Below are 26232 nucleotides of genomic sequence, written 5' to 3'. Positions count from 1 at the left end.
TTCAGGGAGCATATGTGATGAGGAATGGTGTGGTGTGCAATGTAGAAAGGAGAGTATGGTGAGGAGGCAGGTGAGGGAGAGAGAAGGTGTAGTGAGAAGGGCAGGTGAGTTTATTATAATTATTATTATTATTTAGGGGAGGGACTAAACCTGTAGTAGTCATATATTGCCTGGAGAAATAGGAGGCAGTCAACTTCAGTCCAAGGAGAGGGAGAAATCTAATTCCTTGATTCAAGAATCCCTCACCAATATCAAGAAACCTCTTGAGTAGTGGAGAAAGTTTTAATGGAGTAAAGTAGGCAAGACAGAGGGTTGTGGTGGAGGGAGCCATGCAAAGCCACTCAACTAGCACTAACTACCCAACAGGTTCAGGCCATCAAGGGTGAGTGGGTGGTTGGTGTGAGCGCTGGAGGCAGCAGGAATGACTTTGACAAATTTGCAACCAACCCACAGTACCTGCTGACCATTACTGACCCAGGTGAATCACTAGCCCATGTTAACTCTGCTTACAGCACCACTGCTTTTCATCAAGTTTATTCTAAACTTTCTTCCCTCTTTCTCATTCTATTAAGTTGTTAAGCTTGTTTTTTAGACATGACACACTGCTAGTGTGTGAACAAGGTAACATTTACGAAGGGATTCAGGAAACCCAGTTAGCCAGACTTGAGTCCTGGAGGTGGGAAGTACAGTGCCTGCATGCTGAAGGAAGGGTGGGGATATTGCAGTTTGGAGGGGCATTTGATATGTACTGTTGGTGTGCTTCTGGCAAGATAGTGATGGAGTGAGCAATGGTGAAAGTGTTCTGTTTCAGGTCAACCTACCTCAATGGGAGATGGCAAGTATTTAAAAAAAAAAAAAAAAAAAAAAGACAATCCTGGATTTAACAACTTAGTCTTGTTAAATCCGAAAACTGTTCATTACTGCTAAAATCATGGAAACTGTTCTAGGAATTCAGCTGTAACTGAAAACTGGCTTTGACACCCCATTTCCCATTAGTCAGTTAAATCGAGGGGTCACTGTATTTTGCATTATTTTTTCAGACGGCACTGCAAGAGTAATGCTCTGGCAGTACATAGGCAGGGTGTCAATTTCTTTTTCAGTGTCTAAAATTTGTATTAATATCCATTATTCAGTTAGGACAGTTAACAAAAACACTTGAGTCTTCTGTTATTGATTGAACTGCTATACATAAGTAATGCTATTATTTCAGATTTTTTATTATTTAGTTGTCCTCAGTATATATACCTCCAAGTAGCAGCTAAATTTTGCATACAATAAAATGTATATAGGTTTCCAATTTTTTAAATTACTTTTTTTGTTCCTTTTGAAGTTTCTTCATCTGATACATTTTTCTTCCAACTACAATTTCACACTGCCACAATCAGTACCTCCATTATTGAAGTTAAAGAAGAAAAAAAGCACAATACCATTACTTGAACAAAACACAAATTACCTGCACATAGGAGAAAGGAGCTTATAATGATGTTTCGGTCCGACTTGGACCAATATGTCATCGTAAGCTCCTCTCTCTCCTGTGTGGGTTATTTGTCTATTATTGAAGTTAAATTTACTAAAATTCCTGCACTTTTTGTTGTTTCCTTGGGTTGCAGCAGGATAATATAATAATAATTATTTACTACAAATACATGTACAAGGTATACAGGCCTAGCTGACATCAATGACATACTACTATATAGAAAGCCCCTTGTTAAGCAGAGCATTTCAGGCAAATTAGGTCAGTTTTGTCCCAGGATGCAACTCACACGAGTCGACTAACACCAAGGTATCCAGTTTACTGATGGGTGAACGTCTATAGACAACCAGTGCAAGGAAACGCATCCGATGTTTCCACTCCTTCACTAAAGATAAGCACTGTATGCCCCTGGTAGATTTAGCACTTAGTTTTGATAATAATAATGTTAAAAATAAAAAAAATAATGGACCAAAAAAATTTTTGTGTGAGGAATGGACTTAAATCCTTAAACTGCCCAAATGTAGATCTATGTTCATGTGCATAGTGCTCTGACCTTATTTTTTTTACATTTAAGAGCATGTAAAAAAAAAAGTAGATCTACATTTGGAGCACATAGATCTACATTTGGACAGTTTAAGGGTTAAATGATGCAGTGAGGAGGCTAGGTCAGTGGAGATGTCTCCTTTGAGAACATTTTAAAAAATCTGAAGGAAATGAGAGTGGATTGGGAATTACTGTACTATTGAAAAGGCATAGACTAGGAGCAAAGTGACACATTATAAAATATATAGGAGTTGCAGGGATGTTAGGGAGCACTTTTTCTGTTTCAGGGTAGTAAAAAATTAAATGAACCAGATATGGGAATGGCAGAAGCAAACTCGAAACACAGTTTGAAATAATGATGGGGCTTAAATAACCAAAAACCAGTAATTCCTGTCATAGAAGCTTAAAAAGTAATATCAGGTATAAAACTTGACCTCTGCAAATACAAACTGGTAAGGAAAGTGCAGTGGTATCCCTGATTCTTCCACAGACACAGAGGAGAGTGGGGAGGGAAGGTGCAGCATACTGGTGGGTCTGATGCAAGAGCACAGACGCTCACATAGGCACACCTCTGTTAAGATGCTCCAGATTGGCTTTGTCATCTACAAGGTAAGTAAAAAGCCTTAATAATAGGGAACTGAGAAATGATGAATTCTATAGGATGAGTTAGCAGTAAATTGATGAGACATGAATGTATGGTGGTTTCTACACTGTTAAGTGAATGGTAGATAATGGGTTTGAAATAGGCTCAGCATACAGTTCCTGGGAAATAACTAATGGATACTGAGAGTGGGCAAATAGTGGGCACTGATGAACTCTTGCAATTTCAGAAATGATTACAAGTGTAGCTAACAACCCTGATCAGTAAATCTTGGTGTTATTGGCAGACTCAGCATCCAAAGTGCCGTCTGTCACCTGCCCACTTCTGCCACAGCTATGAGGAAGGCACCTCTGGTACCTACATAAACTTTCGAGAAGTGCTGGCCCGCATGGAACTTGAACCTGGCCACTATGTCATTATTCCTGCCACCTTTCTCCCAGACTGTCCAGGACACTTCATGGTCAGGGTATATTCCCCAAAGGCATTCCAACTTAAGAAGATTACCTAATGTCTCACTTGGCTTCCATTAGTGGAGGTCATACATGTAAAAATTGAGCATGAAATTTAAAGGCCTTTGACTTAAAAAATACTTAGAATAAAACTGTGAAAGTGTTGGAAATCATTAAATGGTAACTTACAATTAACTTGAAGCCTTTGGTATTAATATTGCTTATTATTTTTGTGGAGAATTTAGACAAATATTACTTGTACAAATTTACAGAAGCCTTAGACCTCATTAATACCATATGACTCATGTGTGTTTGAATATAATAATTATAAACTGTGTATGTCATGGACCTGAATAAAAGCTACACAAAATGTACTGAGGCATAAACTTTATCAATTCCTAAGATAAACTTGTGGAGGCTATGAACCACACAAATAGTTTTAACCCCTTACCTGGTGAGGGGCTCTTAATCTGGGGAATTGGATCTGTGCTCCAGTTCCCTGAATTAAGCCTGAATACCTTCCACATCTCCCCCACAGGTGCTACATCCTACATCAAGGGGGAGTGCTAAATCCTACGGATTTAGCGCTCCCCCTTGATTATAATAATAATAAAAATGTTCTTACCGCTAGCACTCCAAATGTAGAAGTTTTATTTTTCCTGCCTTTAAATTGAGCGTGATCGACCTAAGAGGCCTTGACATGAGAGAATGGGTCTATGCACTCTGCATAGTATGAAAAAATTGGAGACCCTGTGGTACCGCATGGTAGCACCAGTTAGTTTCGGCATCAACTTGGGTCATCATCATGGCAAACCCCCTAGATTCACTCATGCCTTGTCATATTACCACTCTCTTATTCAAGGAAAGTGATATAGAACCCAAGTTTAGTGGATCCGAGACAGCTGTGGAATTAATGCAAATATGGATGAAAATCTAAATGACCCTCAGCTCATCACCTCTGGGGGTGGCTAGTGTGGCCACACCACACCCTCAGCCAAGCACCTCTAGGGTGGCCAGTGTGGCCACACCAGACCCTCAGCCCAGCACCTCTGGTATTATTAAAGAGGCAACCATGCAAGCAGAAATTATAATTTTCTCTATTTTGGTGATGATAGTGAAAGTGCTATAAGTGATGATGAGATATATTTTATGCCCTTAGAGGACTCTTCAAGTGACAGCAATATACATTATTCCCCAGTGAAGCACACCTATATGTGCCAGTGCCTATATTCAGTCAGTGTGCCATATGTAATCCCTGAGGGTCATGGGAGGTCATGATCGAAAACCCCGGCCACTAACAGTGATATTGATCATGAAGGGGAATGTGCAGGATGGAGGAGGAGGTGGTGGGTGGCATGATGACTGGGCAACATGGCAAAGTAGGTGGGCAGAGGACTGCCTGGCACCCCTGTCAACCATGTGCTGCCTCTACTCCTGTCCCTCCTCCTGCTCCCCCACACCCGATGCCACAGGTTCACCCTGCACTATCAGACCATGAATGGAACTGGACAGAAAGTACAACATTCATGCCACATCCTTTCAATTTTGATGCCAGTGGAAGTGGCAGCCTCCAAGAATGTCCCATCACGAGAGTTCTGACAAGCCCAAAATGAACCTGATCATCAACCAGATGAACAACTATTACCATTATATAATTAGAATCATCATAGCCACACAGGTGGAAAGATACGATTGTGGCCGAAATGTATTTATTCCTTGGCACTGTCATGCTTATGCCTTATATGTGTAAGTACAATATAGCACAGTACTGGTCCATGGACTACTTCCTCAGTACTCCAGTCTTCTGTGACCTTCCCTGCAACAGATTCATGCTGTTGCTATGAATGTTGCACTTCTCAGACAGGAATAGGCCCAATAGAAATGACCTACTATACAAAATCCATGAAGTGTTCATGTATCTGAAGCAAAAATTCAGTGCCTACATTTATCTATTCAAGAATGTTGTTGCCTACAAGTCCTTGATTCTGTTCAAGGGATGACTGTCATTCCAACAATATATACCAAGCAAACATAATCACTTTGGTATAAAACTTTTTGCTGTGTGACTGTGAGACTACATAGTGTTGGATGTAATTGTCTACGTGGAGAAATACACTCGATGATGCCAGGCGTATGTTGGGCATTTCCGGTGATGTTGTTCGCAAGATGATGGGGCCATACCTTGGCAAGGGTCATACAGACGAATGCATCTGGTTGATACACATTCATTCCCATGTCTGTGAATCTTAAACCATAAAAGTAGAATAAGTAAAGAGCAACACTCTCATTCTCATGTAACACACCATTTTTAAAAGGAATACAAAAGGAATAATTTTCTACAGTTACCCCCAGTAATACTATTCTTTCTTTCTTTCAACACACCGGCCGTATCCCACCGAGGCGGGGTGGCCCAAAAGGAAAAACGAAAGTTTCTCCTTTCAAATTTAGTAATACAGTGGACCCCCGCATACCGTTGACCTTACATAACGTTAAATCCGCATACCGATACATTTTATCGCTAAGATTTTGCCTCGCATACCGTTAAAAAACCTGCTCAACGCTGTTCGTCCGAGACGCGTCTAATGTGCGGCCTTAGCCAGCCTCACATGTTCCGCCAGTGGCATTGTTTACCAGCCAGCCTCCGTGGTAACATCCAAGCATACAATCGAAACATTTCGTATTATTACAGTGTTTTTGGTGATTTTATCTGCAAAATAAGTGACCATGGGCCCCAAGAAAGCTTCTAGTGCCAACCCTACAGGAATAAGGGTGAGAATTACTATAGAGATGAAGAAAGAGATCATTGATAAGTATGAAAGTGGAGTGCGTGTCTCCGAGCTGGCCAGGTTGTCAGCCAGTCAACCATCGCTACTATTGTGGGCAACGAAAAGGCAATCAAGGAAGCTGTTCTTGCCAAAGGTTCAACTGTGTTTTCGAAACAGAGATCGCAAGTGATGGAAGATGTTGAGAGACTCTTATTGGTGTGGATAAATGAAAAACAGATAGCAGGAGATAGCATCTCTCAAGTGATCATAAGTGAAAAGGCTAGGAAGTTGCATCAGGATTTAATTAAAAAAATGCCTGCAACTAGTGATGATGTGAGTGAATTTAAGGCCAGCAAAGGTTGGTTTGAGAGATTTAAGAAGCGTAGTGGCATACATAGTGTGATAAGGCATGGTGAGGCTGCCAGTTCGGACCACAAAGCAGCTGAAAAATATGTGCAGGAATTCAAGGAGTACATAGAAAGTGAAGGACTGAAACCTGAACAAGTGTTTAATTGTGATGAAACAGGCCTGTTTTGGAAGAAAATGCCAAGCAGGACCTACATTACTCAGGAGGAAAAGGCACTCCCAGGACATAAGCCTATGAAAGACAGGCTTACTCTGTTGATGTGTTCCAATGCTACTGGTGATTAGTGTATCACTCAGAAACTCCCAGAGCGTTCAGACAAAAGAATATCCTCAAGGCTAATTTGTGTGTGCTGTGGAGGGCAAACAGTAAGGCATGGGTCACTAGGGACTTTTTCTATGACTGGTTACACCATGCATTTGCCCCCAATGTGAAAGATTACCTAACTGAAAAGAAATTAGACCTTAAGTGCCTCTTGGTGTTAGACAATGCCCCTGGTCATCCTACAGACGTGGCAGAGCGACTTTATGGGGACATGAGGTTCATTAAGGTGAAGTTTTTGCCTCCCAATACCACTCCTCTCCTGCAGCCCATGGACCAGCAGGTTATTGCAAACTTCAAAAAACTGTACGCAAAAGCTCTGTTTGAAAGGTGCTTTGTAGTGACCTCAGAAACTCAACTGACTCTAAGAGAGTTTTGGAGAGATCACTTTAATATCCTCAATTGTGTAAACCTTATAGGTAAGGCTTGGGAGGGAGTGACTAAGAGGACCTTGAACTCTGCTTGGAAGAAACTGTGGCCAGAATGTGTAGACCAAAGGGATTTTGAAGGGTTTCAGGCTAACCCTGAGAGGAGTATGCCAGTTGAGGAATCCATTGTGGCATTGGGAAAGTCCTTGGGGTTGGAGGTTAGTGGGGATGATGTGGAAGAGTTGGTGGAGGAGGACAATGAAGAACTAGCCACTGATGAGCTGCTAGATCAACTTCAACAGCAAGAGGCCAGACCTGAGGAAACTGGTTCGGAGGAGGGGAGAGAGAAATTGAAGAAGTTGCCTACTACAAAGATTAAGGAAATCTGTGCAATGTGTCTGAAAGTGCAAACCTTTATGGATGAAAATCACCCTCACACAGCTATTGCAAGCCGTGCTGGTGACTATTACACTGACAATGTTGTGAAATACTTTAGGGAAGTCATAAAGGAACGAGAGGTACAGGCCACTATGGACAGATACATTGTGCGACAGAAGTCCAGTGACTCTGAAGCTGGTCCTAGTGGCATTAAAAGAAGGGAAGTAACCCCAAAAAAGGACTTTGACACCTCAAGTCTTAATGGAAGGGGATTCCCCTTCTAAACATTAAGACTCTCTCCTCCTCCCATCCCATCAATCATCACCAGATCTTCAATAAAGGTAAGTGTCATGCAATTGTGCATGCCTTTTTCAGTTTATGTGTATTAAAATTAATATTTCATGTGGTAAAAATGTTTTTTTTTCATACTTTGGGGTGTCTTGCACGGATTAATTTGATTTCCATTATTTCTTATGGGAAAAATTCATTCGCATAACAATAATTTCGCATAACAATGAGCTCTCATGAACGGATTAATATCGTTATGCGGGGGTCCACTGTATATACAGGAGAAGGGGTTACTAGCCCCTTGCTCCCGGCATTAGTAATACTATTGTGTACACATTTTTTGTGTTCAACTAGAGAAAACATTATTCTTTCCAACGCCCTAACAAGACTGGAAAAACATCTCATTTATGTTACTTTATTTTACTTTAGGTGTATTTATCATGTTTATATGTTACTTAGCATATTTATTATATAATTTTGAAAAAAATATCATAGATGGCCTGATGAAAATGTTTATATTAACGTAATATATGATATTTAACACACTTCAGAGTGCTTATTATTATTCGTATCATTAATATGGCATCTTCAAGACTAATAAGACATTCTTAGTGATTTTAACATGTACCTGCATGCCAGCACAGTAAGTTTATTTAGGTACAGGTACACAAGTACAGTGGACCCTCATTTTTCGTAATTAATCCATTCAAAAGAGTGTGACTATTATCAAAATTGACGATTTACGAATCCATTTTCCCCATGAGAAATAATGTAAATCCAATTAATTCATTCCAGATACCCAGAAGTATCAACAAAAAAATTTTTTTCTACCTTAACCCTTTGAGGCTCCACAGGCCCTCTCAGAGACTTGTTCTCAGGGTCGGCCAAATTTCAAAAAAAAAAAAAAAAACTATTTTTTCTTATGAAAAAATATTTTTTTCTAAACATTATAGGATAAACAAAAAATTTTTACCATCAATACTTACGGAGATATGGAGGCAGGGAGGCGTGAAGTTTGCAGAAAATGAGCCCCATATGGCAACAGCGGCGACTGCCGCTCACCGGTAAACTTTGGTTTACTTGTATTTGAAGGTTTGTTGTTTTTTTTTCACTATTTTATTTTTTCACATAACTTATGTGGCCTGTGAGACCAAAGTAAGGTGCAGTGTACGTATATATACTCGTTGTATACAACACAATAAGCACACAAACATAATTATCAATATATTGTTTACAAAACTTGTTTACAAAAACAAATACAAAAAATTTTTTATTACTATTGTTCTATAATATATATACCAATATACAGCAGGGCCCCGCTTTACGGCATTTCACTTTACGGCGTTCCGCTAATACAGACATTTCAAATTATGACCAAAACTCGCTATACGGCTCCCCCCGCCTGTCTTTCTAATACGGTCACAGCGGCCCACCGAGTTTGTTTACATTCTCCCTGAGCACATCTCCTTATTATGTCTGGAAACTTTCCAAAATTTCAAGTGTTTTAAAGTTATTGTATATTTTATATGTATTGTACTTGATAATTAAACTTGTGTACACCTGTACCTAAATAAACTTATACACTGTGCTGGCATGTAGGTACACATTAAAATCACTAAGTCTCTCTACTCTTGATGCAATAATAATAATAATAATAATAATAATAATAATAATAATAATAATAATAATAATAATAATAATAATAATAATAATAATAATAATAATAATCTCTTGGGCGCATTAATGTCGCATATTACGTTAATACTACAGACATTTCCCTTAATCTATGATATTTTCTTCAAAATTATATAAGAAACACATTATGTAACACACAAACATGATACATGCACCCACAGTATAAAAATTTATACAAATATATATGAGATGTTTACCAAACGGTTTGTAGAAGTGTCGGAAGAATTACGTTTTCTCTAGCCCGTCACCTGTTACTAGGGATAACTGTAGAAAAATATTCCTTTCGTATGCCTTCACTTTATAGCTATAATTCTGTACTAACTTGTACACAGTGTAAGAGTATTTGTTTCGTGATTTAATTATTATAATAATAATAAAAATATTATAAGGTAAAAGTTTCACAAACTCTTACAAATGTACATGAATGAACTAAAACTGGACACGTATTAATACCGTCTATTTCGCCTGACCGAGTGATCGTCCACAACCTGTTCAGTTTGTTTGTTTACGCTGTCTGAGCTCGGTGTATCATTAAATGTTGTATATTACGTTAATATACACATTTTCATTAATCCATCCGTGATATTTTTTTCAAAATTATATAATAAACACGATACATAACATAAATACATAACAACATATGTGTAGAGAACCTAGGATAACCCTTTTTAAAAGTCAGTGACTTACTTCCATTGCCTTCACTCAGAGCATCATTTCTTCTCAAAATGATGTTACATGAGAATGGGAGTGTTCTTCTTTATTTATTCTACCGTATCAATGTAGAGACAACCTGTACACAATGTAACTTGTACACAAACCAGACGTGTACACTGTTTACAAAACTTACCTTCGCCTGGTTTGTTTACATAACTCTGCGCCTGTCCTCTCTCATGCACTCATTCTTTCTCTCTGGTATGGTAGCCTGGCTGACTACCATACATACCACACTTGATTTTTTACAATAAATACTACTCATCTCACCCTATATTTTAAGGTAAGTAATGAGTGAACTGTATATACATTTTATCGCTCTGGGATGCTTAAATATCATAGAATAGTGTGTGTGGGTGGGTTGGCCTGGTATGGTAGCCTGGCTGACTACCATACATACCACACTTGATTTTTTACAATAAATACTACTCATCTCACCCTATATTTTAAGGTAAGTAATGAGTGAACTGTATATACATTTTATCGCTCTGGGATGCTTAAATATCATAGAATAGTATGTGTGGGTGGGGTGGCCTGGTATGGTAGCCTGGCTGACTACCATACATACCACACTTGATTTCTTACAATAAATACTACTTGTCTCACCCTAGATTAAGACTATAAATATTTTAAGGTAAGTAATGAGTGCACTATGTGTGTATTGTACTTTTTTATTGTTTTTTGATGCCTGGTTCTATTGCTAACATAATATATGTTAGTGTAAACTTGTTATCTAGTGTTTGTATGCATTTGTAAGTGGAAAAAAAGGGTGTTCCACTTTACGGCGGTTTCCGCTTTACGGCGGTAGCCTGGAACCTAACCCGCCGTATAAGTGGGGCCCTCCTGTACAGTCACTGGATATATTCCTAGAAGTTCTGCAGCTTGTGGAACTCTCTGAAACATGTTTTCATACACAATGAAGTTTTAAATTCCTCCCTCATTCTATCTCTTTCAATCTGTCTCTCTCTTTCTATCTGTCTGTCTATCTCTGTCTCACAGGTACACACAAATACAAGTATACATAGTATAAATTACCTAGGATAACCCAAGAAATCCAGACAAAGTGCTTTACTCTGCTTGAAGATGTGAGTAAACGTGATGACTGACGCAGTCTTGTGGCTCTCTGAGACAGAGAGCTAGACAGATAGACAGGGAGCTTGACAGACAGAAATGTTAGTGTACCAGTAAAAACAAAGGGAGGGCGATGTTCATCTAATCTTTCCTTATCAGCTCCACCCTCGTTTACGCTTATCAAAGGTCAGCTCTTATCAGATGTTATCTCCCCTTATCTTGTTACTGTCATGGGGTGGGCTTTTTTTTTTCTTGCTTCAAGGGAAAAATATTATTACATCTTCTTCTTCTTCCTCTTCCTCCTCCTCCTCCTCCTCTTCCTCATCCTTCTCCTCTTCCTCTTCCCCCTACTCTTCTTCCTCCTCTTCTTCATCTTCCTCTTCCTCTTCTTACTCCTCCTCCTCTTCTTCTTCCTCCTCCTCTTCTTCCTCTTCCTCCTCTTCCCCCTACTCTTCCTCCTACTCTTCCTCTTCCTCCCCCTCCTCCTCCATAGTGTAAATTACCATGAGTCGGCAGCTGTCAAAATGACATATTGTCTCATTACTCACTCCCCCTCCCCCTGTCAAAGCAATGGGGTAGGGATGCTGCTTCCCCTCCATTCTATCTAATTATCTTTCTCCCTCATTCTATCTCTTTCAATCTGTCTCTCTCTTTCTATCTGTCTGTCTATCTCTGTCTCACAGGTACACACAAATACAAGTATACATAGTATAAATTACCTAGGATAACGCAAGAAATCCAGACAAAGTGCTTTACTCTGCTTGAAGATGTGAGTAAACCTGATGACGCAGTCTTGTGGCTCTCTGAGACAGAGAGCTAGACGGATAGACAGATAGACAGGGAGCTTGACAGACAGACAAATAGACAGACAGAAATGTTAGTGTACCAGCAAAAACAAAGGGAGGGCGATGTTCATCTAATCTTTTCTTATCAGCTCCACCCTCATTTACGCTCATCAAACGTCAACTCATATCAGATGTTATCTCCCCTTATTTTGTTACTGTCATGGGTGAACATTTATTATTACATATTATTATTATGTATTATTATTATTATTATGTATTATTATTATTATGTATTATTGTTATTATTACGTATTCTTCTTCTTCTTCCTCCTCCTCCTCCATTCTTGGAACAAGTTTGAAGAGCTTGTAGTTCATAATAACTATCACTATCATCACCAATCCTCACATCTGAGTCTGGGATTTGGGAAAATAGGAGTTTCCTCTTTGATTCTTGTACAACTGAACGTGAACAAGATGGCCCAGCACCAAAGGTGGAAGGCTGTGGGTTGTTTGGGTTTTCCTCACTATTACCTATATTATGGTCATTAGTTTCGGTCAAAACCTCACCAGAACCTTGAAACTCATCTTCACTGTCACTTCCATCTGTATTAGAGCTGTCACTGGAGAACAAAAGTGTCCCAATTCGCCGAGGAGTGAGGAACTTCTTACCACCAGGCATGGTGGACATTGTGTACTATGATGGCATTCCCACAATGCACCACTGGGTCCCAGATTTTTTTCCTACTGCGCACACCCACCACACAGATCCATTCTCTCACATCTAGGCCTATCAGCCTTTTCCTGTGAGATTTGACAGCGCTAGAATTTATGCGTACTAGTACGTCAAAAAACCCTGCGTGTAAGCCTAGTACAGCAGAAACCCTCAAAGGGTTAAAGATAGATTACATGCACAAAAGAATGAACATTCAACATGACAGCTGCCTTCATTGAAGGTTGTTGTTGATGAATAGAAGACAGGGAGGAGGAAAGAGGGAAGAGAGGTTATTGTTTGGAAGGGGAATCCCCCTCCATAAGGACTCTAGGTTACTTCAGGGGTCACTTCCCTAGCTTAAATATAGATTTACATGCCGAAAAGAATGTCAAATAAATGTAAAGCACTAACAAAATGTATAAATGAACATTTAGCATCACACTTACCTTTATTGAAGACTCTTGTTGGTGTATGGCAGACGGGGCAGAGGGAGGGGAGGCGAGTTATTGTTGGAGAATATGACACTAATATCAACTCTATGGTTTATTTATCTATCACAATTCAACTAATAGGACATAATAAACAATATTAACAACACAGAAACATGGAATATACTCTAGAATGAATAAAATAAGTCATTATGAATATCACAAGAGGTGTTCTGTTTTTGTTGTTGGGTGTATAAGGACCACTGTGAGCATAAGCCGTCCATAATGGTGGTGAAGCAGCAGCTGAGGCAGCGGTGTTTTCTGTAGCCCTATATAACTCCAGCAACATTGGAGGAGTTAGTAGAATCGCTGAATCACTGAAGGAGGCACCCTCTACCACCATCACAACCACTACCACCCTCTACCACCATCACTACCACCTTCTACCACTATCACAATTGCTACCACTCTACCACCACCACTTTCGTATTTTTCTACAAACTTTTTCTTAAATTATGTGTGTTTCTCACATTCTGTACCAAAGGGCTGGCACTAAAAGCTTTCTTTGGAGCCATGGTGACTTATTTAGCAGTTGCAAGCACTAAAACGAATGGAATATTATGAAATGTATTGTATGAACTTGTGGGATCATCCTCACTCACTGATAAACAATGGCACACTGGCTGAGAATGGGGTGTGAGGTGGCTCGGGGCTGTGTGTACACGTCCCAGACGAATGACTATTTGTGAGTCAAACGATGATTTGAGAGTCAATGTTTTGATGAAAAAAAGTTACGATTTCCAAAAATTACGACTTTCGAGCCTTACGAAAAATGAGGGTCTACTGTATGTAAAAACTATATGTGCATTTGCTCAATATCATTAACTTAGTTAAAACATTATAATCAATATACACTCTCAATATCTGTAATACTCTCAAATGTTAAAAATTCCATTGTGTCCACCTTAGGCTAATAATCAAAACTAATTATACTCTACTAAACTTATTAAGAATAGTCAATTTTCTAGTATTCATTGTAACTCACCTAATGCCCATATGTACAATTACTGCACTGTTATTGCCTTATTAATTTTAAGTTTGCCAGAAATACTCTGCATATAAAGGGGCTTTTGGCATGTATACCCAATTGTTATACTCCTTTGTACAAACATGTATCATGCTAAAATAAAATTATTACTATAATGTGCAATAATGCTTCACAGTGTAAATAGCTCTGAATGTTCAAAGCATAAGTAGCATCAAATTGCCCAAACATGTTTATTATTCTGTGAATATATTACTGTCCTGTAATAATAATAATAATAAAAATCCATTATAAAATAATTACACAGAATTACTGTACATACTGTACATAGTATATCTACGCACCTCCAGTCAGTCTTCCTTTACCAAAGATGGAGAGATATTTTTCTCAAAAATGGTTTTTGGCACAAAGGTCTTTTCACTAAGTGGGGCTAAAGTCAACTCTTTAGACTCCATCATTTCCTTCAAGAGTCTTTCATTACGTTTTTCTTCAACTGAAGGACGGCTTGGAGGAGGAGTGCGGAACTGCTTTTCTATATTGTACCTGTAGATTAAATTGCTATATGACCCTCTTTTTCTTGGATGAAATTTAATTACCTCCCATTTCTATGCACTGTAAAACTCTTGATAATAATAATAATAATGCTGATGGACTTGCCTACAGATTTGATTATGTACAAGATTTCCAGCAGTCTGCTCGTTTAGTGTTGGTGCATGACTCCTTAAATTTTCTTCACAACATTCCCTCTTATGAATGTCTACATTAACCAGATTAGACTGATGTATTGCACTGGAGCTAAAACTAAATACTAATGATCTGATATATCTGTTGCCCATCAAAAAACATGTGTATTCAGAAATCTACTCAACCTTTTTATCCACCAACACATAATCCAACAAACAGCTGTCATTACACCCTATATCATATCTCGTGTACTTATTTATACTCTGTCCTAAAATATGAGTTACTAATTACCAAACTTCTTTCTATACAAAGTTCAATTATAGGCCCCCATTATCATTTACCCCTGACACCCCAAACTTACATACTATGCCTTCTACAACAGTTTCTTCCACCTCAGCATTTAGGTCCCTACCACACTTGCTCTCCCACTTGGTTCAAAACTCCCTAAACACTTGTTTAACATCTCCCAAAATCTCTCTCTCTATCTTCCTCTCTTCTACAGGTAGATAAAAGCTTAGTGTAACCCAGTTTTTGCATCTGACCCTTATTTTAATCCACATTATCTTTGAATTTATGCATTTATATATCCCCTTTCCTTCCATAAATGATCATTCAGCATTACTCCTAGTCCTTTATTAACTCTAGCTCTCTCGGATATGCCAACCTAGTCATATTTATTTATTCCCACTGAAACTCTCCTACCCCCTTCAGCTTTCTTTCACCAAGAGCTTGGACATCCATCTGCTTCTCTTTTTTTCATAACATTCACAATAATCTCTTATCATCTCCACTACATCAACACACACATTCAAGCTTCCCAACTTCATAAAGTTTTTCTTCTTTTTACATTTAGTAATTAATACAGGAGAAGGGGTTATTAGTCCCTTGCTCTCAGCATTTTAATTACCACTGGTTTTCACTTCAATACTTTAAAAAAATTATAGTGATTAAAAATAGAACAGTTTTAACAAAGACTTACCCAATACATCCAATGACTGCTGCTGCAGGAAGGGTGATGTAAGGTGCATATGTCCTCAGAAAAGCTATAACTACTGGCCACATATTTTTAAGCTCACCATGAAATCTGCATCACCAATGTATCTGCCAAAATTATTTTTTGTAAATATTAATAGTGCTAAATAAAATATTTCTTATCATTAATAACTACAAATTATCATGTGACTTGCATAGATTTTTGGATAAAATCTTAACTTAGCAGTACCAACCAATGACAATTATTGACCACTCCTTCAACTCAACATGTCAACATACGGGTGTAACAGGGTAGCATTCTAGGCCCTTTATTATTTCTCATTACATCTTTGACCTGTCTAATGCCTTCCAGGAACTTAAACCATTCCTGTTTGCAGATTACATAATTTTTTTTTTCATTTCAAATCAAGATCCTCTTGTCTTCAATGACATGGTTAATGACAAGCTTGTAAATATATCTACTTGGATGACTACTAACAAACTCACACTCAATATTGGTAAGACCTATGTAGTGTTTGGGAACAAAGCTTAAAATACCAACTGAAATAAAGTTATATAATACACACATTGAAAGATGAGAGAATATGCTGAGGTACAGGTACACACCTTGACAGCAAACTAAAATTCAACACTCACCTCCAGCATATATCTAAGAAAATTTGTAAAACTGTTGGCATTCTTCAAAAATAAATTAAAAAACACATATGTTAAACAACATGCTCACTCTGTACTTCTCTCTAATCTATCGTTACCTCACTTGTGGTATTTGTGTATGGGGATCTACAACAGTAAATTACCTAAAACCCATTAAAACAATAATTCCCATACTATTCATAAGTTTAAATTTACTTAACATTTAAAACATTCACACTACTGTGCATATACACATATGCACAGCACTCGATACAAATATTCACCCTGTTTGAAGAGCTGCAACAGAATACAAAAACACAATACAGTGGACCCCCGGTACTCGATGGCATCGGTATCCGATAAATCCAGTATTCGATACATTTTAACGCAAAAATTTTGCCTTGCCACTTGTTTTCTTTCTCTCATTATGCACTGTCTGCTGCAGAATTTGTTTTATGTGGTGCACACATACCACATAGATGTATTCTCTCATATTTAGGCCCAAACTTGCTGCTCACAGCTCATCAGAGTGAGCCGAGCTCATGGTATAGATCTACGGTTTGGACCCTCAACGTAAATCCGTAGATCTACGGCACGGACCCTCAAAGGGTTAATAGGCTACAGTTTTATATTTTGGCACATTTTACATAATGAGACTGAAACCATTTAAATTTTGAAATAATCTTAAAATGTTTAGAAATTTTTTATTTGTTGGTGGTGATAGTATACATATAGTGTTTATGTAGTTAATTTTGGGAGATGAGGTGATTTTTAAGCAGAGTCTTGAACTGGTGTGCAGGCAGGGACCCTTTTGTATGCTCAGGCAATGAATTCCGGATCTTTGGGCCCTTCGGGCCCTTGGTGGCCTGGTGGCTAAAGCTCCCGCTTCACACATGAAGGGCCCGGGTTCGATTCCCGGCAGGTGGAACATTTCGACACGTTTCCTTACACCTATTGTCCTGTTCACCTAGCAGCAAATAGGTACCTGGGTGTTAGTCGACTGGTGTGGATCGCATCCTGGGGGACAAGATCGAGGACCCCAATGGAAATAAGTTAGACAATCCTCGATGACACACTGACTTTCTTGGGTTATCCTGGGTGGCTAACCCTCCAGGGTTAAAAATCCGAACGAAATTTTATCTTATGTGCATAGCATTTTTGCATAGGGAAAGATGGACACGGGGGATATCAAAAAGTGTTTTGTGTTATGCAAGTGTGTTCAGCTGTAGTTCTCAAGGAGTTTGAGAGGAGGGCTAATACTGGAGAATAATGTTCTGTGTATGTAGTAGGCACAATAATATGAGTGAATATATTGTATGTTAAGCAGGATAACTGTGATCTCTAACATGACAGAAGAGGGTATTGTTAGTATTGCTCTAGCAAGGCTAACACTTCTTTTATGCTATGTATTTAACTCTTTAAGTCCATCAAATGCAAGAGCAGTCAGTTTCTCGAAAAGTATTGGAGAAGGCGAGATGAGAAGGAAATGGGGTAGACACCAGAAACATCAGTGGCAGGAAAGGTATGAACTAGATTTCTATGAAGGGCATTAGTTTTGCAAAAATTAAGTTTGGTGTCTAAAGGATGGAGGGTGTTAAGATTTAGGAAACTGGAAATGTAGGGAAGGCAAATAACAGGAGATTTCACAAGGAAAGAGTTTAGGGGAGATCCATTTAGCATGTGAACAGGAAGAGTTTATGAAGTTGAAAGGGTAACCAAGGCAAGAGAATGAGCTGTGGAGGGTGGAAATTTCTGAGTCAACACAATGAGAGGCCACTTTTCTTGACAGAGAGAGCATGTTAAGAAAAAGTAGTGAATGCACGTGTCAGTGCATTAGCTTGCAATAAACAGGAAAAAGAAGAGCTCGTACCAAAGCGATGGATATACACATCAAGGAAAGGAAGCAGAAAGTTACATTCCCATTCAGCTTGGAACCTGATGAAAAGAGCAATATTGCTAAGGGAAGTGAGAAGTGGTTGAAAGAGATTAGCCATGTGCCCAAAAAGCACATGTGTACGTAGTGAAGCCAGAGAGAAGTGTTTACCCGAATCATAGGTAATAGAACAGTTTTGAAATTTTCCATATAAAAGTTACCAAGAACAGGGGATATAGAACCCATGGCAACACAAAGGTTTGGGAATAAAATTTACCTTGAAAGTAAAAAATAGAGTTTGAGTTAACACAAAGGCAAATAAGATCAATAAAAACATCAGTGGGTATAGGGAGATGAAGGTAAGCCGTAACTCAAGATCATCCTAACTCGAGCCCAGCATAACTTAAGGAAAAACAAAAACATACCACGGGCGGGGATAGAACCCGCGATCAGAGAGTTATAAAACTCCAGACCGATGCGTTAGCCACTGGGCCAACTGGCAACAATAAGATTCATCCAACGAAGTATATTTATACACCATAGGAACCACTGTGACCACAAATGCAAGTTTTTACAGACAAATCTCCCGCCAGGACAGCGGGTTCTATCCCCACCTGTGTTATTATTTGTTTGCAATTGTGTCATTACAATTTCATGAGTCATAACTCAAGGAATTACAGTATTGTTGAAAAGCACCTGTTAAATCTCACATAAATGTAATATCCATTAACTGTAAACTGTCATGCTTAAATTTCATCACCTCTATTCCAGTGTAAAGACTATTTAACTCTTGTAATTTACCATTTGTCATTCACAACTTGTCTTATTGTACTTGTGATTGTAGTGAACTGAATAAGCTGTTTTAAATATTTTTACTTGGAGTTTACCTGGAGAGAGTTCCGGGGGTCAACGCCCCCGCGGCCCGGTCCGTGACCAGGCCTCCTGGTGGATCAGAGCCTGATCAACCAGGCTGTTGCTGCTGGCTGCACGCAAACCAACGTACGAGCCACAGCCCGGCTGATCCGGAACTGACTTTAGGTGCTTGTCCAGTGCCAGCTTGAAGACTGCCAGGGGTCTGTTGGTAATCCCCCTCACCTTCAAGGACCATAACATTGTATCAATCGCATCTGCTAGAAAAATGACAGGATGGATAATGAGAACCTTCAAAACTAGGGAGGCCAAGCCCATGATGACACTCTTCAGGTCACTTGTTCTATCTAGGCTGGAATATTGCTGCACTCTAACAGCACCTTTCAAGGCAGGTGAAATTGCCGACCTAGAAAATGTACAGAGAACTTTCACGGCGCGCATAACGGAGATAAAACACCTCAATTACTGGGAGCGCTTGAGGTTTCTAAACCTGTATTCCCTGGAACGCAGGAGGGAGAGATACATGATTATATACACCTGGAAAATCCTAGAGGGACTAGTACCGAACTTGCACACGAAAATCACTCACTACGAAAGCAAAAGACTTGGCAGACGATGCACCATCCCCCCAATGAAAAGCAGGGGTGTCACTAGCATGTTAAGAGACCATACAATAAGTGTCAGGGGCCCGAGACTGTTCAACTGCCTCCCAGCACACATAAGGGGGATTACCAACAGACCCCTGGCAGTCTTCAAGCTGGCACTGGACAAGCACCTAAAGTCAGTTCCTGATCAGCCGGGCTGTGGCTCGTACGTTGGTTTGCGTGCAGCCAGCAGCAACAGCCTGGTTGATCAGGTGCTGATCCACCAGGAGGCCTGGTCACAGACCAGGCCGCGGGGGCGTTGACCCCCGAAACTCTCTCCAGGTAAACTCCAGGTATGTGTGCTGGGAGGCAGTTGAACAGTCTCGGGCCCCTGACACTTATTGTATGGTCTCTTAACGTGCTAGTGACACCCCTGCTTTTCATTGGGGGGATAGTGCATCGTCTGCCAAGTCTTTTGCTTTCGTAGTGAGTGATTTTCGTGTGCAAGTTCGGTACTAGTCCCTCTAGGATTTTCCAGGTGTATATAATCATGTATCTCTCCCTCCTGCGTTCCAGGGAATACAGGTTTAGGAACCTCAAGCGCTCCCAATAATTGAGGTGTTTTATCTTCGTTATGCGCGCCGTGAAAGTTCTCTGTACATTTTCTAGGTCGGCAATTTCACCTGCCTTGAAAGGTGCTGTTAGAGTGCAGCAATATTCCAGCCTAGATAGAACAAGTGACCTGAAGAGTGTCATCATGGGCTTGGCCTCCCTAGTTTTGAAGGTTCTCATTATCCATCCTGTCATTTTTCTAGCAGATGCGATTGATACAATGTTATGGTCCTTGAAGGTGAGATCCTCCGACATGATCACTCCCAGGTCTTTGACGTTGGTGTTTTGCTCTATTTTGTGGCCAGAATTTGTTTTGTACTCTGATGAAGATTTAATTTCCTCATGTTTACCATATCTGAGTAATTGAAATTTCTCATCGTTGAACTTCATATTGTTTTCTGCAGCCCACTGAAAGATTTGGTTGATGTCCGCCTGGAGCTTTGCAGTGTCTGCAATGGAAGACACTGTCATGCAGATTCGGGTGTCATCTGCAAAGGAAGACACGGTGCTGTGGCTGACATCCTTGTCTATGTCGGATATTTCATTTTCAGTATGTATTTCAGTATGTATTTTCAGTATGTAAGCCTTAGATCAGTTTGTTCGAAAAGCATTGCATAAATAGTGACTTTGTGCCTACTTTTGTATCAAATTATTCTCTTGTATTCATTGTAACTCCTAAATTTATATTTATGCTCACCTAACAGACTGTATGCTCAAAATTACTCAAATTGTCAATGCCTTATTAATCTTAAGTTTGACCAAAATGCTTTGCATATTAAATGGCTTTCTGCATGCACACCTAAATGTCATTCATCTTTGTACAAACATTGTATCATGCCAAAATAAAATATTATTATTATTATTATGTATACCAACTTTACATTATTTGTATGGCTCATGAGAAATAAAATATTTTAATTTTATTTTTTTAACAGTCATGATGATAATGACTGATGATTATTATTATTGTTGTTGTTGTTGTTGTTGTTGTTGTTGTTGTTGTTGTTGTTGTTGTTGTTGTTGTTGTTGTTGTTGTTGTTGTTGTTGTTGTTGTTGTTGTTGTTGTTGTTGTTGTTGTTGTTGTTGTTGTTGTTGTTGTTGTTGTTGTTGTTGTTGTTGTTGTTGTTGTTGTTGTTGTTGTTGTTGTTGTTGTTGTTGTTGTTGTTGTTGTTGTTGTTGTTGTTGTTGTTGTTGTTGTTGTTGTTGTTGTTGTTGTTGTTGTTGTTGTTGTTGTTGTTGTTGTTGTTGTTGTTGTTGTTGTTGTTGTTGTTGTTGTTGTTGTTGATGATGATGATGATGATGATGATGATGATGATGATGATGATGATGATGATGATGATGATGATGATGATGATGATGATGATGATGATGATGATGATGATGATGATGATGATGATGATGGGTTGCTAGCCACAACCTCACAAGCAACACTCACCCAGACCACCCTAGCTAGCCTAGAATAATATTGACAGAGGAAGTGATGAAAGATGGAGTGCATGGGTGAGGAAGTGACCAGCAACCCAGCCATCCCCAATCAAGAAATTTTTGTTTTTATGGATAAGATTTTATTTGGACTTTTAACCCTGGAGGGCTAGTCGCACAGGATAACCCATGAAAGGCAGTTCATCATTGAGGGACTCTTGTCTTATTTCCATTGTGGTCCTCAAATTGTCCCCCCAGGATGCAACTAGCACCAGCTGACTAACAACCAGGTACCCACACGCTGGCTAGGTGAACGGGACAGCAGGTGTAAGGAAACATGTCCAATGTTTCCACCCTTGCCAGGGACTGAACCCTGGACACTGTGCATGAAGTGAGAGCATTATCTACCAGGCCACTGGCCACCATGGATACATAATACATAAAAAAATGCTTCAAACTGCACTGAACCGTTGAAATATGCAATAAAATAACATTTTAAAACTTTTTTTTTTTTACATTTTTTAATATTTTGCATATTTTTAAAAAGTAATATGAGAAGTCCATAAAAATATATTACTGTATATTTTGGCACATAAATTACAATTTCCACAACACCTGTATGTGTTTCCTGCATTACTGTGATGATATGTTGTAATATGTGTGTCATGTTAAATAAGCAAGTTTATTTAAGCACAGGTACACATAAGTACAACTATCATACAAAGTGTAAATTACCTACCAAGATAACCCAAAAAAGTCAGTGACTTATTTCCACTGGGGTTCTGTCCAGGGAATTTTATTAATAATAAACCATACGAGTATTTCCTATTAGTTCACCAAGGATTTTCATGCAAATCTGGCAAAAAATAGCAAGTATTTGATCTAATTATAAGTCTAATTACAAGTCAGTCTGACTTTTTTGGGGGTTATCCTAGGTTCTTTACACATTTATTTATTTATTTATTTATTTATGTCTTTATTTATTTATGTCTTTGCAAATAGTACACTGAGATTATTTATTTACAATAATGGGTTGCAGTGCAAAGAGAGCCTCTATTATGCCTAGGCATTATAGGCCGACTTAACATTATTGGCTTACAGACTACTTAATACTAAAGAATTATATCATAGTTGTACAGTAGATCTATTAATTATAAGTGAATCTAATTTATATAAAACAAAAGATATATTCACATATTCAAAAATGTTTTTTGTGAAACAATGATTCAATTATATTCTTGTCGACAATGGATAATAGGTTCAAAAGTAATTATTGAAATTATGATATGGAAATACTGTACGTATTGAGTATGAGAATACTGAGTATTGAGCATTTATTCTAGGGTGATTAAGTGGCTTTTGAGAAGAGTCTTAAATTGATTTTCAGACTGGGTTACTTTAGTATCTTCTGGTAATGAATTCCGTATTTTGGGGCCCTTTATGTGCATACAGTTTTCAGTGTGATGTGGACACGGGGTACATCAAAAAGAGATCTGTCTTGTGTTATGGTCATATGCTGCTATGTATGATAATCTATGTAACTGTATTAGTGTATACCTGAATAAACTTATTTACTTAAAAACTGAAAACATAATTTACAGCTAACACATTTACATTTTGTAAAATATCGTAAGGCACAAAGGAAGTCACTAACATGCATGAGCATTTCGGCCAATTTAACTGCTCTGAAAAACCCAATATATGGATCATGCATTATAAGGAATAATTGATCATTTTATTAGTTATGAATATACACTACCGGTGTTCAAATTTATTGAAGCTGACTGATAATGATTTTTCCTGAATGTCAAAGGCCTGTGGTGGTGGGCGGCTGTCCAGCAGTGGGCAGTCTAGGATGACGATAAGCATCTCAAGGAAAGAAAATATCGAAAATTTGACACCGAAGCTCAAAGAAAGTAAGAGAATGAGATCTTTGCAAGCCACTAACTTCTTCTTGCTGGGGTTTTTAGAGACACTGACAACTTACACCGTATAGTTAGGCCTGAGTGGTTGAGGGGAGAGGACGTGTGTGTGTTGAGGGAAGTCCTAGGCCTTCTATATCAGAACTGCTTATCTCACCCGACTGATAACTCATCATGCAACAAATATCGTTGGAGCGCAGCTGAATTGCTGCTGGAACTCTTATGTGTGAACTGTGACTAGTGATATACCTAGTGAAACACAAATATCTTGATTTGACTTCACTCCACCTCGCCTCTCTCCCCTCCTTCCTCGATTTGGAACTCAGCCATTCGCCTCTATTTACTTATGGTCTAGAGGCGGTTTTTGCCAGACCACATAAATGCTTGAGTGCCCGTGTCAGTCCTCTGTGCCGCACTCCACTCACCTTACGAATAAGTCTCCTGTGTGCCTACCTGCCTGCTACAAGCAAATATCCTAGTGGTTGTGTTAAGTGCTGCAGATTTGTTGTAACTATTTGCACGAGTGGATTTCACTGACTTAGGACATTGTGCTACCATCAGTACCTACGTAGGCTTAAAATGAGTGAGGAATGTCTGGCCTGCTGGGTGACCTTGAAAATGGCACTATAAGACTCGCATGCCACTTACACCCATACTGCGTGTGTCTAGTGAGGTGAATGTCCCTTCCTCGACTTTCCTATTCACCGGTATCCCTTAACTCGTCGCCATTATCTACATATGGGATAAGGGCGAGTTTAGCTGATCCAGGCTAAACAGCGCTCCAAGCCAGCCAGTGAAGGCCAAGTTACAGAATGCCTTTGTGAACGTTCTACAGTGTTCCGGCCGTACCTTCGGTGTTGTGAGAACTAGTTCTTAAGTAGTGAAAATTTGTCTGTCATTCCAAGACACGTGTGCTAGATGTGTTAAGTGCTGCGGGTCTGGAGTAATTAACAAGTAGTACAGTGTTGGTAACTCTCGAGACGACTGTGGGCCCAGTGAATGACCTTGAAAATCGCACTGCGACCCGCAGGCCACTACACCCATATTGCCTGTGTCTAGCGAGGTGAATATCCCTTCCTTGTCCCTTCTCTCTTATGGAATAAAGGCGGTTTCACTGACCCAAAAGTAACAGACTAACTCTTCCATCTCAAGCAGCTGAACTAAAAGTGACCTATGGATGTGAACGAAGTAAATGATGGTGAAGGCGAATTCGTACGTTTTAGAAGTAAGGGAGCTTTGAAAAAAGAAAGAGGATTTCAAAGGAGACTTGCTGCAAGAAACAACGAGAGCAACAACAACCATTGCAGAACGGTTAGGCTTGATTTCCCTGCTAACACTGAGTTTGAGGTCAAGTTTAGATGGTTTTACGAAGCTTCATTAGACAACCCAGAAAAAAACCTTCGGATTCGCTTTCGTCATGACGAGGATAATTACGTTTTTGTTACTAACGACCCAACATTCATAGAAAAACTTCTTACTCATAAATATGCTAACATCCAACTCCAAGCTGCCCCACCAAGATCACCTAAAGTACTTATTGTTATCCACAATGTCAATAAGTACATGGATCCTAAATTCCTGTTGTCAGATCAAGTTGCAAACCCTCGTCGACTTCCAAATGATCTGATATTGGCTGAGTGGATTGGTCAAGGGACTCCACCATCATATATCTACTCTCGTGCAGCGCTTAACAGGAGTTACAAAATAGCTTTGTACAAAGCACCTCACCGTAGATGCTACAAGTGTCAGCGCTGGGGTCACATTGCTTGGAAATGCTCATCTAAGTCACACTGGTGTGCAGTGTGTGCCAAGGCCCATCCTTCTCACCAGTGCTATGATATGATCAAGAAACACCAGACCGTTGCATTAGAATGTATCAATTGTAAGACTCCAGGAGTCACAGCTGCTCATGCTGACTGCAGAGCGAAAGCTGCCCACATCGCCAGCCGCAGAGCTCCCGCCTCACCCATCACCCCCCATGATGAGGCAATAGGCCTACCAGATACTTCATGTCTGAATACTGACCCATGCCTGAACTCAGACAATATGGTTGAGCGAGTCACTCTGGGAGTACATCAACAGAGCACGATCACGTCTGCTATCAACACTAGTAATGCTGCTGGTGTTGACACCATCTGTCTGGCTGAGTCAGCTGTCAGTCAGCCACCTGACTCAGCTGATCGGGACTTCATACTTCCTGATGACGCTAGTCTTGCTGGGGTGGTACACAACATGCAGCTGCGCATAACAGTACTGGAGAAGCAACAATGGTGTTTGAAACAACAACTTGAGCACCACGAGGAAAAACTTACAGAGGTTGCAAATGAGTACATCAACCCACAGATAGTCAGCCATTATGAAAATGAGTGTGGTGATGATGAACAAACTGATGATTGCAGTGGTGTTAATAATCACAAAAACGATGAATCTGATAGTGGTGTTTACAATCACAGTGAAGATGATAAGGGCAGTGAAGGCCATCATGATAGTCAACCTGATGAGTGTAATGTATTGATAGATACTGAGTGTGGAGATGACCCGGTTGTTGATAATGGTGTATGTATCACTGGTCATAATGATGAGGGAAGTGATACATGTGATGATAGTGATGAGTGTAATAAAAGCGGAGAGTTGAGTGCGA

At 39.4% G+C, this 26232-nt stretch overlaps 2 protein-coding genes across 15 annotated transcripts in view; one reads left to right on the top strand and one right to left on the bottom strand.

Moving 5' to 3' along the window:
- Positions 1-3126, top strand: part of LOC128699528 (calpain-A) — a 116172-nt gene extending 113046 nt beyond the window's left edge. For 6 of the 7 annotated variants that reach the window (XM_070098070.1, XM_070098069.1, XM_070098068.1 and 3 more), the window contains 3 exons: positions 367-478; positions 2508-2626; positions 2905-3126. In XM_070098070.1, coding sequence (XP_069954171.1) covers positions 367-478; positions 2508-2626; positions 2905-3126 — 453 coding nt within the window. The remainder of the gene's footprint in view (positions 1-366; positions 479-2507; positions 2627-2904) is intronic. The other variant, XR_011393682.1, reaches the window with a different exon arrangement.
- Positions 1-25923, bottom strand: part of LOC138854487 (small integral membrane protein 12-A) — a 60987-nt gene extending 35064 nt beyond the window's left edge. For 2 of the 8 annotated variants that reach the window (XM_070098073.1, XM_070098077.1), the window contains exons 1-3: positions 23429-23640; positions 15662-15783; positions 14343-14541 (exon numbers count right to left, since the gene is read on the bottom strand). In XM_070098073.1, coding sequence (XP_069954174.1) covers positions 14349-14541; positions 15662-15744 — 276 coding nt within the window. In that variant the 5' untranslated portion in view covers positions 15745-15783; positions 23429-23640 and the 3' untranslated portion in view covers positions 14343-14348. Of the gene's footprint in view, positions 1-475; positions 2620-3420; positions 5313-14342; positions 14542-15661; positions 15784-19068; positions 19228-23428; positions 23653-25616; positions 25736-25903 lie in introns of those variants that run through there. The other 6 variants (XM_070098076.1, XM_070098074.1, XM_070098080.1 and 3 more) reach the window with 6 other exon arrangements.
- Between the last annotated feature and the right edge of the window lie 309 nt (positions 25924-26232).

The sequence above is a fragment of the Cherax quadricarinatus genome, chromosome 61 (assembly GCF_038502225.1).
Source record: "Cherax quadricarinatus isolate ZL_2023a chromosome 61, ASM3850222v1, whole genome shotgun sequence".
Classification (NCBI taxonomy): Eukaryota; Metazoa; Arthropoda; class Malacostraca; order Decapoda; family Parastacidae; genus Cherax; species Cherax quadricarinatus.
Note: the sequence above shows the minus strand (reverse complement) of the source record. Positions and strands in the feature narration are given on the sequence as shown.